This window comes from Rhinatrema bivittatum, chromosome 11, assembly GCF_901001135.1.
Source record: "Rhinatrema bivittatum chromosome 11, aRhiBiv1.1, whole genome shotgun sequence".
Taxonomy (NCBI): Eukaryota; Metazoa; Chordata; class Amphibia; order Gymnophiona; family Rhinatrematidae; genus Rhinatrema; species Rhinatrema bivittatum.
The window spans coordinates 34,340,091-34,353,741 of NC_042625.1; the positions used below are offsets into that span (position 1 = coordinate 34,340,091).

At 52.8% G+C, this 13,651-nt stretch overlaps 1 protein-coding gene across 1 annotated transcript in view; it reads left to right on the plus strand.

The window, feature by feature from the left end:
* HIP1R (huntingtin interacting protein 1 related) overlaps positions 1-13,024 on the plus strand; it is a gene marked incomplete at its 3' end in the record, with an annotated part of 142,764 nt that extends 129,740 nt beyond the window's left edge. The window contains 4 exon segments of the mRNA XM_029619483.1: positions 2,418-2,518; positions 3,048-3,153; positions 11,775-11,898; positions 12,963-13,024. Of these exon segments, the coding sequence (XP_029475343.1) occupies positions 2,418-2,518; positions 3,048-3,153; positions 11,775-11,898; positions 12,963-13,024 (393 nt within the window).
* Positions 13,025-13,651: the final 627 nt, after the last annotated feature.

The following is a 13,651-nucleotide window of genomic DNA, read 5'->3' on the forward strand; positions in this document are numbered from 1 at the left end:
AGAGCAGACTTTCAAAGCAGGGAGAGTCTGGATCCAGTTAGTGGGTGTTGTCAGCTGTAGCCTTTCAACTGATAATAGATTGCTGGGACTTCCCTTCCATCGACCTGCTGGCCGCATCTCACAATGCAAAGGTTTACTGATTCTTCAGTCGCAGAAGAGATCAATGGTCCCTGAGGATCGATGCACTTGTTCGGACCTGGCCAGAAGAAGAGTTGCTATACGCCTTCCATCCATGGCCTCTGCTGGGCAGGATCATTCACAGAATCGAGCACCATAAGGGATTAGTCCTACTAGTAGTTCCAGATTGGCCCAGGCATCTGTGGTATGTGGACATGTGGAGACTCCTGGTGGAGACCCCCCTGTGCCTTCCACCGCACAGGGACCTGCTATAGCAGGGAACAGTCCTTCACAAGGATCCGACTCAATTCTGTCTTACCCTTGAGAGGGCTCGCCTGATGAAGCAGTAATTGCCACCTTACTCTGCGCTCGGAAGTTCTCTTCATCCCTAGCGTATGTGAGGGTCTTGAGAGTATTTGAGGCCTGGTGTGAGGAGCAGAATGGTCCCCCCCCCTTGGGTAGTCAAAATCCCACTTATTCTGGAATTTTTGTAGGACATCTTGAATCAAGGTTTGGCCCTTAATTCCTTGAAAGCGCAGGTAGCAGCGCTCTCCTGTTTCAGAGGAAAAGTGAATGGAATCTCCTTGTTGGCTCATCCGGACGTGGCTCGTTTTCTGAAAGCAGTGAAGCACCTTCAGCCACCCCTACAGTGGCCAGTTCCCTTGTGGAATCTTAATCTAGTATTGGAATTTTTGGCGGGGCCCTCCTTTCAGCCACTGCGTGGTCTTTCCTTGTGTTTATTAATCTTGAAAACTGTTTTCCTGGTGGCTATATGCTCGGTGCGTCGCATCTCTGAACTGCATTGTTGTGTTGGGAACAGTTTCTTCGGGTGATTTCAGGAGCGTTATAGCTTTGGACCATTCCATCCTTGTCCAAGGTAATCTCATTTGAATCAGTCCATTTCGTTGCCCTCCCTAGATAAGAACAGGGACACGGAGGAATACCTCCTCCTCTGTCATTTAAATGTCTGTAGACTTTTGGTGCGGTATCTGGAAGTTTCAGAACTTGGTCCAAAAGATGGACCGCCTGTTTGTCCTTCAGGGTGGAAGGAAGCAGGGCGAACCAGCTTTGCGGTCTACCATAGCTCGCTGGATTAAGGAGGTGGTCACAGGAGCCTATGTGGAGGCAGGAAAGCCATTACTTTCTCAAGTTAAAGCTCATTCCACCAGGTCTCATGGGTGGAAGTTAAGACTGTTGTCCCTCGTCGATATCTGCCGAGCAACGACGTGGTCCTCCTTGCACGCCTTCTCCAGGTTCTATTGCCTGGACGTACAGGCCTGGAAGACACAGCCTTTGCAAGGGCGGTATTAAATGGACAGCGGGCAGCCTCCCGCCCCGATTGGGGATAGCTTTTGTACATCCCATTGGTCCTGAATCCATCTGGCTATACACTAGTAAATGGAGGAATTACTTACCTGATAATTTCCTTTTCCTTAGTGTAGAAAGTTGGACTCAGCATCCCGCCCCTGGCTGCCCAAGAACGGTGCCAAGGATTTGTCTGTGGAGGGGATATCAATTCCAAGAGGGATTACGGGTAAACAGTCATCCAGTCAGGGCATTTATAATCTTACTGGGGGTTCAGTGTTTGGTTGAGTACAGTTATGGTTATCCATTTGTAATCATATTTTTAATCCAGTTTTTTTCGATAGTATGTCCACAGTGGCTTTTGAAGAGAATACTGAAGGGCTGAGGTCACTGCAAGGGTGTATCTAGGGTGACGTCTGCTTTGAAACCTGACTCCATCTCCATCTGCTGGCAGGGGAGCATAAACCCATTGGTCCTGAGACCATCTGTCTACCCTAAGGAAAACAAAATTATCAGGTAAGTAATTTCTCCATTTTGCTCAAGGTCACAAGCTGAATGATGGGTGAGAGGGCCTGAACTGCTGCTGTGTCCTGTAACACATGTCAACCTTATCCTTTAGTATCTAAGGATTAGAGAAATCTGCATAGGACCTGCAAGGTTTAAGGTCAAATTAACAAAAATGTAATGGTAGAGAGTTAGTGATCTCCCTTGTGTGGCTGTGATTGAAGGACTGCAGTCAAGAGTGTTGCCGTTTTAGGTACTGTGAATCTCCTTTTTACAGAAATCACAAGACCATATTCAACTCCGTTGATTATATGCACACCAAAAGCTCTAGCACTGCCTGTAATTTAACGTCTAAGCTGAGCACATGGGAGTGAAAGGTGCCCTTCGGATCTTTTCCGTTTTCAGCCTGGTGGGACTGTGTGTACAGTTAAACTTACTCACAAAGCTGGTTCAGATGTGCAACCAAAATAAACTTTTTGTTGGATCTTTAGGGGGCGGCGACAACTCAGGAATTCTATGCCAAGAACTCGCGCTGGACAGAAGGACTGATCTCTGCCTCCAAAGCTGTAGGATGGGGGGCAACGCAGCTTGTGTACGTATCTGCAGACAGCACTGAAAAAAGAAATTCTCGTTTTACCTGTCCCTCATACGAACCCCCATATCTTAGCGATGAGGGTTTGAAACGCAAAGTCGGCGATGATTCCCCTGAGCCGTGACGGCTGGAAATTGGGAGGCAGTGATGGCGGATGGACATGCCATGTGCCTTCCACTGAGCTGGTTGGAACTTTTGGTCTGACCCTGGCCGGTGGTTCTTGTGTAAATGTTCACCTGCAAGGTAAATTGTACGGTAGCAGGGAGGGTGAGAGGGCCCTGATCCAGAGCTACACAATGAGTGGTGGAAAAACCTGAAAATCAGGCGGGCACAGAATGGAACTGGCAGCAGTGTTAAAAATGTACCAATTATATTCACAAGCCCTGGCATAAACTGCCTCCTTGGGCAGGACAGGAGGGGGACCTGTGTTGGTGGTCCGACAGGCCCTCGCACTGCCACATCTTTGCACAGTTGTGTACCCTTCCTTAACAATGTGAAGAGCTGTAAAATGATTGGCTTCTCCTTTCAGGGAATCCGCGGACAGAGTGATGCTGCACACTGGCAAATACGAAGAACTGATCGTTGGATCCCACGAGATCGCAGCCAGTACCGCGCAGCTCGTAGCGGCGTCAAAGGTAAAAACTGCAGCCGTGTGAGGGGAGAAGGAGCCACAGCTAAATAACCTAGAAACCAGCACAAGAGTTTTATGGTTAACGTGGCTGTCTGGTAGGAAGCCCATCTTTTTTAGAAGACCCAGAGTTTTGTAGGCTTTGCAAGGGTTATAATTGTTTCTGGGTATTTAAAAATGTCGCGCCTTCCTGTTGCGCTCCTGCCCCAGTCCTGAAGTAGCAGCAAGGTCAGCACACAAGTGTGTAACTCCCTATGGAAGAGTCCCACACTGAGATGTTACGAGGGTTTCCTGCTGAAAATCCTTGAGTCGTTTTACTTGTGGTGTTTCCCTAGAAATGAGGGACTTCATATTACTTGATGGCATAGGAACACAGTAACATGGAGGTTGTTGACTGATAAAGACCAATTGACCCATCTAGTCTGCCCATTTACCTCTGTCCACACTGCTAAGAAGCCATTGAAGCCTGACCGCTTGCGGGATAACTCTCCTTATCCAAGTCCCGCTTTTTTCTTCCTCTTTGGTTCTCTGCTCTTCCGGATAGGTGAGCACTAAGATCCCGTCACCCTGCCACCCCGCCCACGTCTTACTACAAGTTCTGTGATAATGTAAAACTGTTACCAAAAGCTAGTCAGGCTGTTGCCTGAACATCCAGCCTCCTAGGTCCCTATGTCCTTGCTGGACAGGACCTGGCCACCACCATCCTGCCGCCACTGACCCGGTTGGTTTTTGAGGAGTTGTAGCCTGCTGGTACCAGTCCAGCTAGCCCATGGCCTGCGAGCATTGTTCAGTCGCGATTCCTTTATTCCTTTTTTTGTTGTTCTGTTTTATTCTGTTCACCTCTGCTTATGCCCTGGAAGGAATTTTGTGTTCCCTGTACGTACCGGATCAGTCCAGACACCTGGGTTGTGACTCCGCACCAGCAGGTGGAGACAGAGTAAAACTTGTCGGGCTCCCTACATATAGTAAGGTGCCACCCACAGCCCCTCAGTCTTTCTCTGTCTCCAGCAGATGGGGCAGGTCCACCCACAGTCTCTGGGATCCCTGGGGTTGGAGTTAGCCAGTCAGGGATAGAAAAAAAAAAAAAAAAAACAGGAAAGAAAGAGGATTCCCTTTTTTGTTTTAATTCATAGTAAAAAAAAAAAAAAAGAATAGAAAATTAATTAGAAAGTTTGGGCCAGGAAGCTCCCGGTGGAAGTGCCTCCCAGGGGGGTTGCCAGATCCTGAGGGGATCATCCTCCCCTGGTAGAGGCCGCTGCTGGGGTCGAGGACCCGGCCCCTCTGGCAGCAGCGTTGGGGGTGACACCGGGGAGCCCGGTTCACTCACCCCCAGTGGAGCCCGGAGGTTTTCAGCACCCTGGTCAGCGATTTCTCTCTTTTCTCGCTCTCCCGCGCGACGGTTTCGTTCGGGGGGGGGGGCGGTTTTTTTCCTTAGGGCTGCGGCGTTTTTGTGCACTTCGTCTCGGCCGGAATGCCCGTCGGGGCTGCCTGCCGAGCGTGCGGTTCCGCGCGCACGCGAGTCTCGAGGGACGGCATGTGCTCGGGTTGCCTCGCCGGAGGCGATCGGGGGGGTCGGACCCGGGCGTCTCGTTCGCCGCCGCGCGTTGTTGCAGTGCAGGAGGGGGGGCCGGATCCGTTCCCGCTTAGCGCGGGAGCGGCGGCCATTTTGTCGACCGTCCACGAGGCGACCAGGAGAGCCATGGAACATGGCTCCCAGCCCCCTCCACTCTCTCCCCAGCCTCGGGCCGCGTCGGGTGCGCCTCGGGGTGCCTCCGATGCGGCTGACTGGGGTTCGGGGGAGGGGCACTCGGACTCGGAGGAGTCCTTTTCGGAGGATTTTAATTTTTTATTAAAAAAATTGGCGAAGTATCAGAGGGAGCGGCGCAGGCACGGGAAGGTGCCAGGAGATGCAGGTGGACGGTCCCGCTCCCGGAAGAGGTCGGCCCGCCCTAGAGATGTGTCGGTGCCCCCGAAGGATAAGCGGCTGGCGCGTGGCGCGCCCCAGGACGCGGATTCAGAATCCACTTCCTCGGAGGAGGAACGGTCGATCTCGGGGGCGCCGGGAGGGCCTGAGGGGCCCGATGAGCAGGGTCCAGCGCAGTCAGGCGCAGGCAAGGGCGCGCAGACGGGGGATGGTGACGACCCCAAGGTCGTCCGCCTGTTTAAAAGGGAGGAGCTTTCCCCTCTCATTCCAGCGATCCTCGACGAGATTGGAGTGGAGGCCCCGCCGGTGGAAACCCGTCAAGGGCCTAAGATGGATCCGGTACTCCTGGGACTCGCGGGTCCTACGGTAGCGTTCCCTTTCCATTTTTCTGGTCCGACATTCTCTTCCGAGAATGGGACACCCCGGAGCTGGGCCTCAAGGTAAGTAAGGCCATGGATAAGCTATATCCTCTGCCGGAGGATGCCTTGGAGCTCCTGCGGCTCCCTTGCGTGGATGCCGCTGTGTCGGCGGTCACCAAAAGGTCGACCATTCCCGTCACAGGCGCTACGGCACTGCAGGATGTCCAGGATCGGAAGCTGGAGGTGCAGCTCAAGAAAGTTTTCGAGGTGTCAGCCCTGGGAGCCAGGGCAGCTATTTGCAGCAATTTTGCGTTGCGGGCTGGGCTTCGCTGGGCCCAGACCTTACAAGCGAATGCGGGTCTCTCAGAAGGGGAGGCTGCTCAGGCGGACCTTCTGGAGGCAGTAATCGCTTACAGCGCTGATGCCATGCACGATTTGCTGCGCACCTCGGCCCGGGCCATGGTGTCTGCGGTTTCAGCGCGCCGTCTTCTCTGGCTCCGAAACTGGGCGGCGGACGGTACGTCCAAGGCTCATCTCGGCGCCTTGCCTTTTAAGGGGAAGTTGCTGTTTGGAAAGCAGCTGGATGATATCATGCAGTTCCTGAGTGAGAACAAGGCTTTTAAGCTACCGGAGGACAGGCCACGTCCTAGACCCAATTTCTCTGCACGGAACCGTTTCCGAAACAACCGTCGCCAGAGGCCGCAGAGGTCGGCGGGGGCGGGCCAATCCTTCCGAGGAGGCGCTGCCAGGGCTTTGACCTGGCCTCAGTCCTTTCGGGGGAAGAGATTCAACAGGTCAGGGGGATCCTCGGCGGGATCCGGGGCCAAGTCGGCCCAATGATACGCGATTGGTTCGTTTCTCGGCGAGGGCTCAAGAGGCCGTTCCACTGGTGGGAGCGCGCCTCGAGCGTTTTTACGAGGAATGGACCAAAATCACTTCGGACCAGTGGGTGTTAGACGTGATAAGACACGGTTACGCGTTAGAATTTGCACGTCTACCCTGGGACAAGTTTCTCGTCTCCCCCTGCAAGGCCGTAGCCAAGAGAGCCGCCGTACGGGCAACCCTCCAGCGTCTGGAGGCTCTAGGCGCCATTACTACCGTTCCGCTGACGCAACGGGGCATGGGAAGGTACTCCATTTATTTCGTGGTTCCAAAGAAGGATGGAGCGTATCGTCCGATCCTCGATCTAAAGGGAGTAAACCGGTGCCTCCGTGTTCCCCGGTTCAAGATGGAAACCATTCGCTCGGTAGTGGCTGCGGTTCGCCCAGGCGAGTTCCTAGCGTCCCTGGATCTGACGGAGGCGTATCTCCACATAGGGATCCAGCCAGCCTACCATCAGTATTTGCGATTTTGCATCCTGGGCAAGCATTTCCAGTTCAGGGCTCTTCCCTTCGGTCTAGCCACGGCTCCACGCACCTTCACCAAGGTTATGGTGGTGGTGGCTGCTCAGCTCCGACGGGAAGGGCTCTTCGTTCACCCTTACCTGGACGATTGGCTCATTCGGGCCAAATCCGAAATGGAGTGCCGACAAGCGGTGGCCAGGGTTCTGCAGCTCCTGCGGTCGCTTGGTTGGGTGGTCAATCTAGCCAAGAGTCACCTTCAGCCCACCCAGAGTTTGGAATATCTGGGGGCCTTGTTCGACACCAAGGAGGCCACGGTATTCCTGACTCAGGACAGGGTCCTCAAGCTTCAGGGACAGGTGAGGCGTTTGCTAGCCCTACGATGCCCTTTGGTCCGCGATTACCTGATGGTCTTGGGTTCCATGGCGTCGACACTCGCCTTGGTGCCCTGGGCTTTTGCTCATCTGCGACCGTTACAATCAGCGTTACTTTCCCGCTGGAGGCCGGTCTCGGAGGAGTTCCTGCGCCCGCTGCCTCTCACGGACCGCGCCAGGGCCAGCCTGCTGTGGTGGCTCTGCCCCAACCATCTGACGTGCGGCATTTCTCTGATCCTGCCCAGCTGGACGGTGGTCACGACGGATGCCAGTCTCTCGGGTTGGGGAGCGGTCTGTGGGGGGCGCTCGGTGCAGGGTCTCTGGTCAGCCCAGCAATCGCAGTGGCCCATCAATCGGTTGGAGACCAGGGCGGTGGCGCTGGCGTTGCAAGCTTTTCTCCCATGGATACGGGGCAGGGCGGTACGAGTCCTGTCGGACAACGCCACCACAGTAGCCTATATCAACCGTCAAGGCGGGACACGGAGTCAGCAAGTGGCGGAGGAAGCGTCTCAGTTGATGTGCTGGGCGGAACGGCACCTCAGCAGCATTGCGGCGTCACACATCGCCGGCGTCGACAACGTACAAGCGGACTTCCTCAGCCAGCACCGGCTGGATCCAGGGGAGTGGGAGCTCCCGGAGGTGGCATATCGTCTCATCTGTGCCAGGTGGGGTCAGCCTCGTCTGGATCTGATGGCCACCGCGCAAAACGCAAAAGCTCCGAGGTTCTTCAGCCGTCGGAGGGAGCGGGGCGCGGAAGGGGTCGATGCACTCGTGCTTCCTTGGCCCACGGACGTGCTGCTCTACGTGTTTCCCCCGTGGCCTCTGATAGGCAAGGTGCTCCGACGGATCGAGCTACATCCGGCGGAGGTGATCTTGGTGGCGCCAGAGTGGCCACGGCGTCCGTGGTTCGCGGATCTACTGTGGTTGGCGGTGGAATCTCCGCTCCGTTTGAGGGGCGACGCGACCATTCTGCGGCAGGGACCCGTTTGTTTGGAGGACGCGGATCACTTTTGTCTCGCAGTTTGGCTTTTGAGAGGGCGCGTCTGAGGTCCAAAGGGTACTCCGAGGCAGTGATCACCACGTTGTTGAGGGCTAGAAAACAGTCCACGTCTTTGACCTATATGAGGGTCTGGACGGTCTTTGAGGACTGGTGTAGTGCTCACGAGGTGAACCCCATTCGGCCGGAAGTGCCGGAGATTCTCTCTTTTCTTCAAGAGGGCCTCTCGAAGGGACTGTCCTGGAGTACCCTGAAAGTTCAAGTGGCAGCCCTTGGCTGCCTTCGAGGTAAGGTCCGGGGAGTGTCCTTGGCGGGCCATCCAGATGTGACACGGTTTCTGCGAGGGGCGAAGCATCTCCGTCCGCCGGTCCGGAATCCGTGTCCCTCCTGGAACTTAAACTGCGTGCTTTCGGCTCTTTGTGGGTCGCCTTTTGAACCGGTCAAGCGTGCGACGTTGAAGGACTTAACATTGAAAACAGTGTTTTTGGTCGCTATTACGTCCGCGCGTCGGGTCTCGGAGTTACAAGCTCTTTCTTGTAGAGAACCGTTTTTGCGTTTTACAGAGTCAGGTGTCTCTCTGCGGACTGTCCCCTCCTTTTTACCCAAGGTGGTGTCGTCCTTTCACTTAAATCAGTCAGTTGATCTTCCCGGTTTTTCGGCCATGGATCCTCAGGCCAGGGGATCGAGGGAACTGAGGAAACTTGATGTCCGTAGGATTCTACTTCGTTATCTGGAAGTTACGAATCCTTTCCGGGTTTCTGATCACTTGTTTGTTCTCTGGTCGGGGACTCGTAGAGGATCGGCGGCTTCACGAGCCACGATTGCGCGTTGGCTCAAGGAGGCGATTGGTTCGGCGTATCTTCTGCAGGGCAAGTTGGCACCCAGGGAGCTTCGTGCCCATTCGACGCGGGCGCAGGCCACGTCTTGGGCCGAAGTTTCTAGTGTGTCCACACAGGAGATCTGCAGGGCGGCAACGTGGAAATCGTTGCACACTTTCACGAGACATTACAGGCTTGATGTCCAGGCGGCTGAGACTCAGGGTTTTGGGGCGAGTGTTCTCCGAGCGGGACTCTCTGCTTCCCACCCTGGGTGAATTGGCTCTGGTACATCCCAGGTGTCTGGACTGATCCGGTAAGTACAGGGAAAGGAAAATTAGTTCTTACCTGATAATTTTCGTTCCTGTAGTACACGGATCAGTCCAGACTCCCGCCCGTCTGTGTCTTGTAGTTTATGTCAGAAGAAAGAGAGAGAGTCTGCTCGGTTGCTTAATTGGCCATTGTAGTTTGCAGTTTTGCACGTTGTGTTCATGGTTCTGAAGGTTTTCGGCTCCAGCTCGGGGGCTGTTGTGAATTGGCCTCATGTTGGGGTTTTTTCCTAGTTAGCTAGTTTTTGGGCTTTATCTGGCTTTGACATTACGTGCAACTGAGGGGCTGTGGGTGGCACCTTACTATATGTAGGGAGCCCGACAAGTTTTACTCTGTCTCCACCTGCTGGTGCGGAGTCACAACCCAGGTGTCTGGACTGATCCGTGTACTACAGGAACGAAAATTATCAGGTAAGAACTAATTTTCCTTTGCTTCACCAGCAAAGTACATCTTATTGCCCCTTTGCCGTAATCACAAGTGACAGTTTTCAGAAATACCGGGACACGCTGTTCCTTAAGCTGGAGCTTCCCTGTTCTTTGTCACCTCTGAGGAGCAGTGAAAGTTTTTAGTCGCTGGTCTGCGTGGAGAGCAGGGACCTCTGCCAGCCACATCTGCACTGCCTGAGCTTCTGATGGGGTAATTCCCCAGAGAATGTTGTAATAGGAGCCTGGTTTAGGGAAGGGCGTGCCCCACTTCCTTATGGGAAAAACACACACATTTATAATCCAAACCCCCACCTCTGACGACATGTGGCAGCTTGAATTTTGGTAGGAGTCGAACAGAGCAGTCCTTTGTTCATGGTGGGGAGCCACTAAGTCAGCCTAGTACGTGAGCAGCTAATTATATCTAAGCCAGGGGTCCCTAGACTTTTCAAGGGAAGGGTCACATAGATGCCAAGAGGCTGAGAAGGGTGGGTTCCCCTCCGAGTTTACTGGGGGGGGGGAGGGGCATGTCTGGCCCCTTTGGATGCTTTCAGATGGTGGGGACAGCGTTCCTGGGGATGGGGGGGGATGTGCTAGAGTGCCAGTAGTCATTTTACATTTCTTGGGAGTTGGTGCAGCCCTGAGAACCCTGCTCCCTGGCTTCCCCTCGCATCTCCCCTTGAAATGTGTGGCACACACCCCCCCCTCCCTGCATCTTATTTACTGCCCTCCCTTCCCACTCACTCCTCTTTCATTTCTACCCCACTTCTCTCACTCATTCCCTTCACTCCTTTCCCCTCACACTCCCCACCTTTCATTTCAATCCCTTCCCCCTTCACTCCTTTTCCTTTCATTCCCTTCCTCACCCTTCGTTCACTTAAACCTATTCCCACTCCCCTTCTCTCCTCTCTCAACTCCCTTTGCTTTCATTCCTTCCCTTACTCGCCCCCAAGTGGTTTCCTTCAGAAGCGCAGCCTGGCCTCTTCTCCTGCAGCTTTCTTCAGCACCGGGCTCCGGGCTGCTCCTTCTCCTGATGGTGGAGCCGGGGGCCTCTTCTCCTGCAGCTTTCTTCAGCACCGGGCTCCGGGCTGCTCCTTCTTCTGATAGTGGAGCCGGGGGCCTCTTCTCCTGCAGCTTTCTTCAGCACCGGGCTCCGGGCTGCTCCTTCTCCTGATGGCGGAGCCGGGGGCCTCGTCTCCTGCAGCTTTCTTCAGCACCGGGCTCCGGGCTGCTCCTTCTCCTGATGGCGGAGCCGGGGGCCTCGTCTCCTGCAGCTTTCTTCAGCACCGGGCTCCGGGCTGCTCCTTCTCCTGATGGCGGAGCCGGGGGCCTCTTCTCCTGCAGCTTTCTTCAGCACCGGGCTCCGGGCTGCTCCTTCTCCTGATGGCGGAGCCCGGGGGCCTCCCCACCTGCAGCTTTCTTCAAATCTTTCTCTCACCTTATCCTGAAATCTTGGGCTTGCCCTGAGTATTGTTGAAAACATTTAAAGGGTCAGACCTCCCATAAAATCTCTGACTGGCTGTCCCGTAACATAACTACATTTGATGGCGTCTCTGTCCTTGGCTTCCCTCTGATTTTAGATACATTTATTTTATTTTTTTTATAATTCTTTCTTAAGTGTGTTAAACTACACAACATTGTAGTCTCTCTTTTCATAATGCACAGTATACAAAGTAATTCACACAAACATCAGCCTTCAGGTCCCCCTGTCCTTCTCATACTCCCCTCCTTCCACCCCGTGATTCAAACAGTTTCCATATGCTGAGAAATGCTCCCTATCACCCATAACTTCTCCATATGGTAGAGAACCCATAGCCTTTCATAAAAAGATATTTCTTCCAGCGAGCTGTAGTCCCACACCTAGCAGCTGCTGATATCTGGGCACTAAATGTACTTAAAGTTTAGCGAATGTCTTTGTTATGATTCGGGAATGGGTGCTGCTCTTTGTTTTCCCCCGTATTCCTGCATTTAAGTGTGTACAGGAAAGGTGAACATTTCTTTCCCCCCTTTTTTCTGGCATTGATGACATTAAAAAAAAAAAAAACCCAACCCAAACCCTCTTCCCAGGTGAAAGCAGATAAGAACAGTCAGAACTTGTGCAAGCTGCAGCAGTGCTCGCGCGGCGTGAACGAGATGGCGGCCAATGTCGTCGCTTCAACCAAGTCTGGCCAAGAACAGATCGAGGAGAAAGGTAGGTAACACGCGGAGAGGGGGGGGGGGGAGGATTTTGTTCAACAACTGTGCTGTCGCTGATGTGAATCTTGCTGCCACCTTTATAGGGCTAAAAATAATGCATTGCCTTCCCGCCTCTGCAAAACGTTTTGTTAAGCTCGAAGGTCCGATAGCGTTTTGGTCTGCATATGAGAGGAAAGATAGGTGACCTATTCTGTCTTGGCGCTGATATAACAGCGGTTGTACCTTTTTTTTTTTTTTTTTTGCCCTCTTACTATGACGCTGCTTGGGGGGAGGGGAGAGCAGGGAGGAAGGAAGAGGTTCCTTGATGAAATTGCCATCAAAATTCTGCCGCACCACCACCACCACCCCCTGGCCCTATGAGCATTTTCAAACCTCGCGGGCTGGCTCTGGTTGTTTTGTGCAACGTAAGATTCAGCAGATGGAGCTCGAGTGGAGAAAATGCTGGCAGGTGCCCAGTGGGAGAGCTTTACATGCCCTGCGGGGGGTGAGTTGCCATGGAGGTAAGTTGGAAGCAGAGTTTGAATGCCACGTCCTTGGGCAGATTGCTTTATCCTTCAGCCTCCATTTACCCCTGCTCTAACTGGATAAAGTGGAGGTCCTTCTAAAAAAGAAAGTGCTGTATTGTTCACAATTATTATTAATGTATTGCTGTCCGTATTAAAGTTCAGTAAAGTGAAATTTGCGTAGTGTGGTAAAACCTTGTCCAGTTCTTGGGTGCAGGACATGGAGAGGAGAAGCTATTCAGCAGAGGATCCTTATGTTACATATCGTGGGAGTCTGCTGGATCCGCATTTGTTTTTGTTCCTCCCTATAAAAGTTGAAAACCTCTTGCCATGAGTCCCACTCCTGGAGACCTCCAAGCTGTGCATTAGAAGCTGGGAGTCATTCACTGTTCTGCACGTGGAATAGTTTAGAAAGGTATTAGTTTCCAGTGGTCAGCACTTTCAGCTCACTTTGATATACGTGTGTTTTGTACATCACTGTATGTCATAGAGCCCAGTATTTTTATTTTATTTTTTTGCACTATGGATCTGACAGATGGGTCTGTTTTTCCGTTAGATACAATGGATTTCTCTGGAATGTCACTAATTAAGCTGAAGAAGGAAGAAATGGAAACGCAGGTACTGACAGAGATGCATGACCGGGTCATTTAATTATCAGTCACAGAGGGTGATCGGTTTCTATCTGTTTCTTTGTTATATTCCCAGAACTTCACCTAAAGGCATTTTTCTTTTGTGCCTCTGCAATCCAAGATCACTAGGGCACATTCACTGTGCTTTCTGTGTCATTGGTTTTGGATTATTGGGTAGATTCTGTGGTGGCTGAGAGGGGGGCAGGGCAAGGGTGAAGGCAAAATATTCAAAAGCAGATGTGTAACCAGCTAACTCCTGAAGTAAACGGGTTTAAATCCTTTGAACATTTCCCTTGGGTGTATGAAAGGAAAGCAATTGTGTCAACCTGTGTGTGTGTGTGTGTGTGTAATACATCCTTTGTGTGTTTTGTATTCACCACAAACAACTTCATGACTCGCAGCTTCCATCTTTTGGGTTGGATGGAATCTAAATCTGAGACATCATCATTTACTTCCCATCTGTATCAGAGCTGCTCAGCACGGAGGAGGCTGTTCATGCAGTTTTTGTTTTTAACTGAGTAAATATGGTTGGGGGGGGGGCCCGAAATCAAAATCAGTAGGGTTTTCTGGCTCATAGCCTGAAAAGAAACCTGCCCGCCTGACCCAACGGCGGACT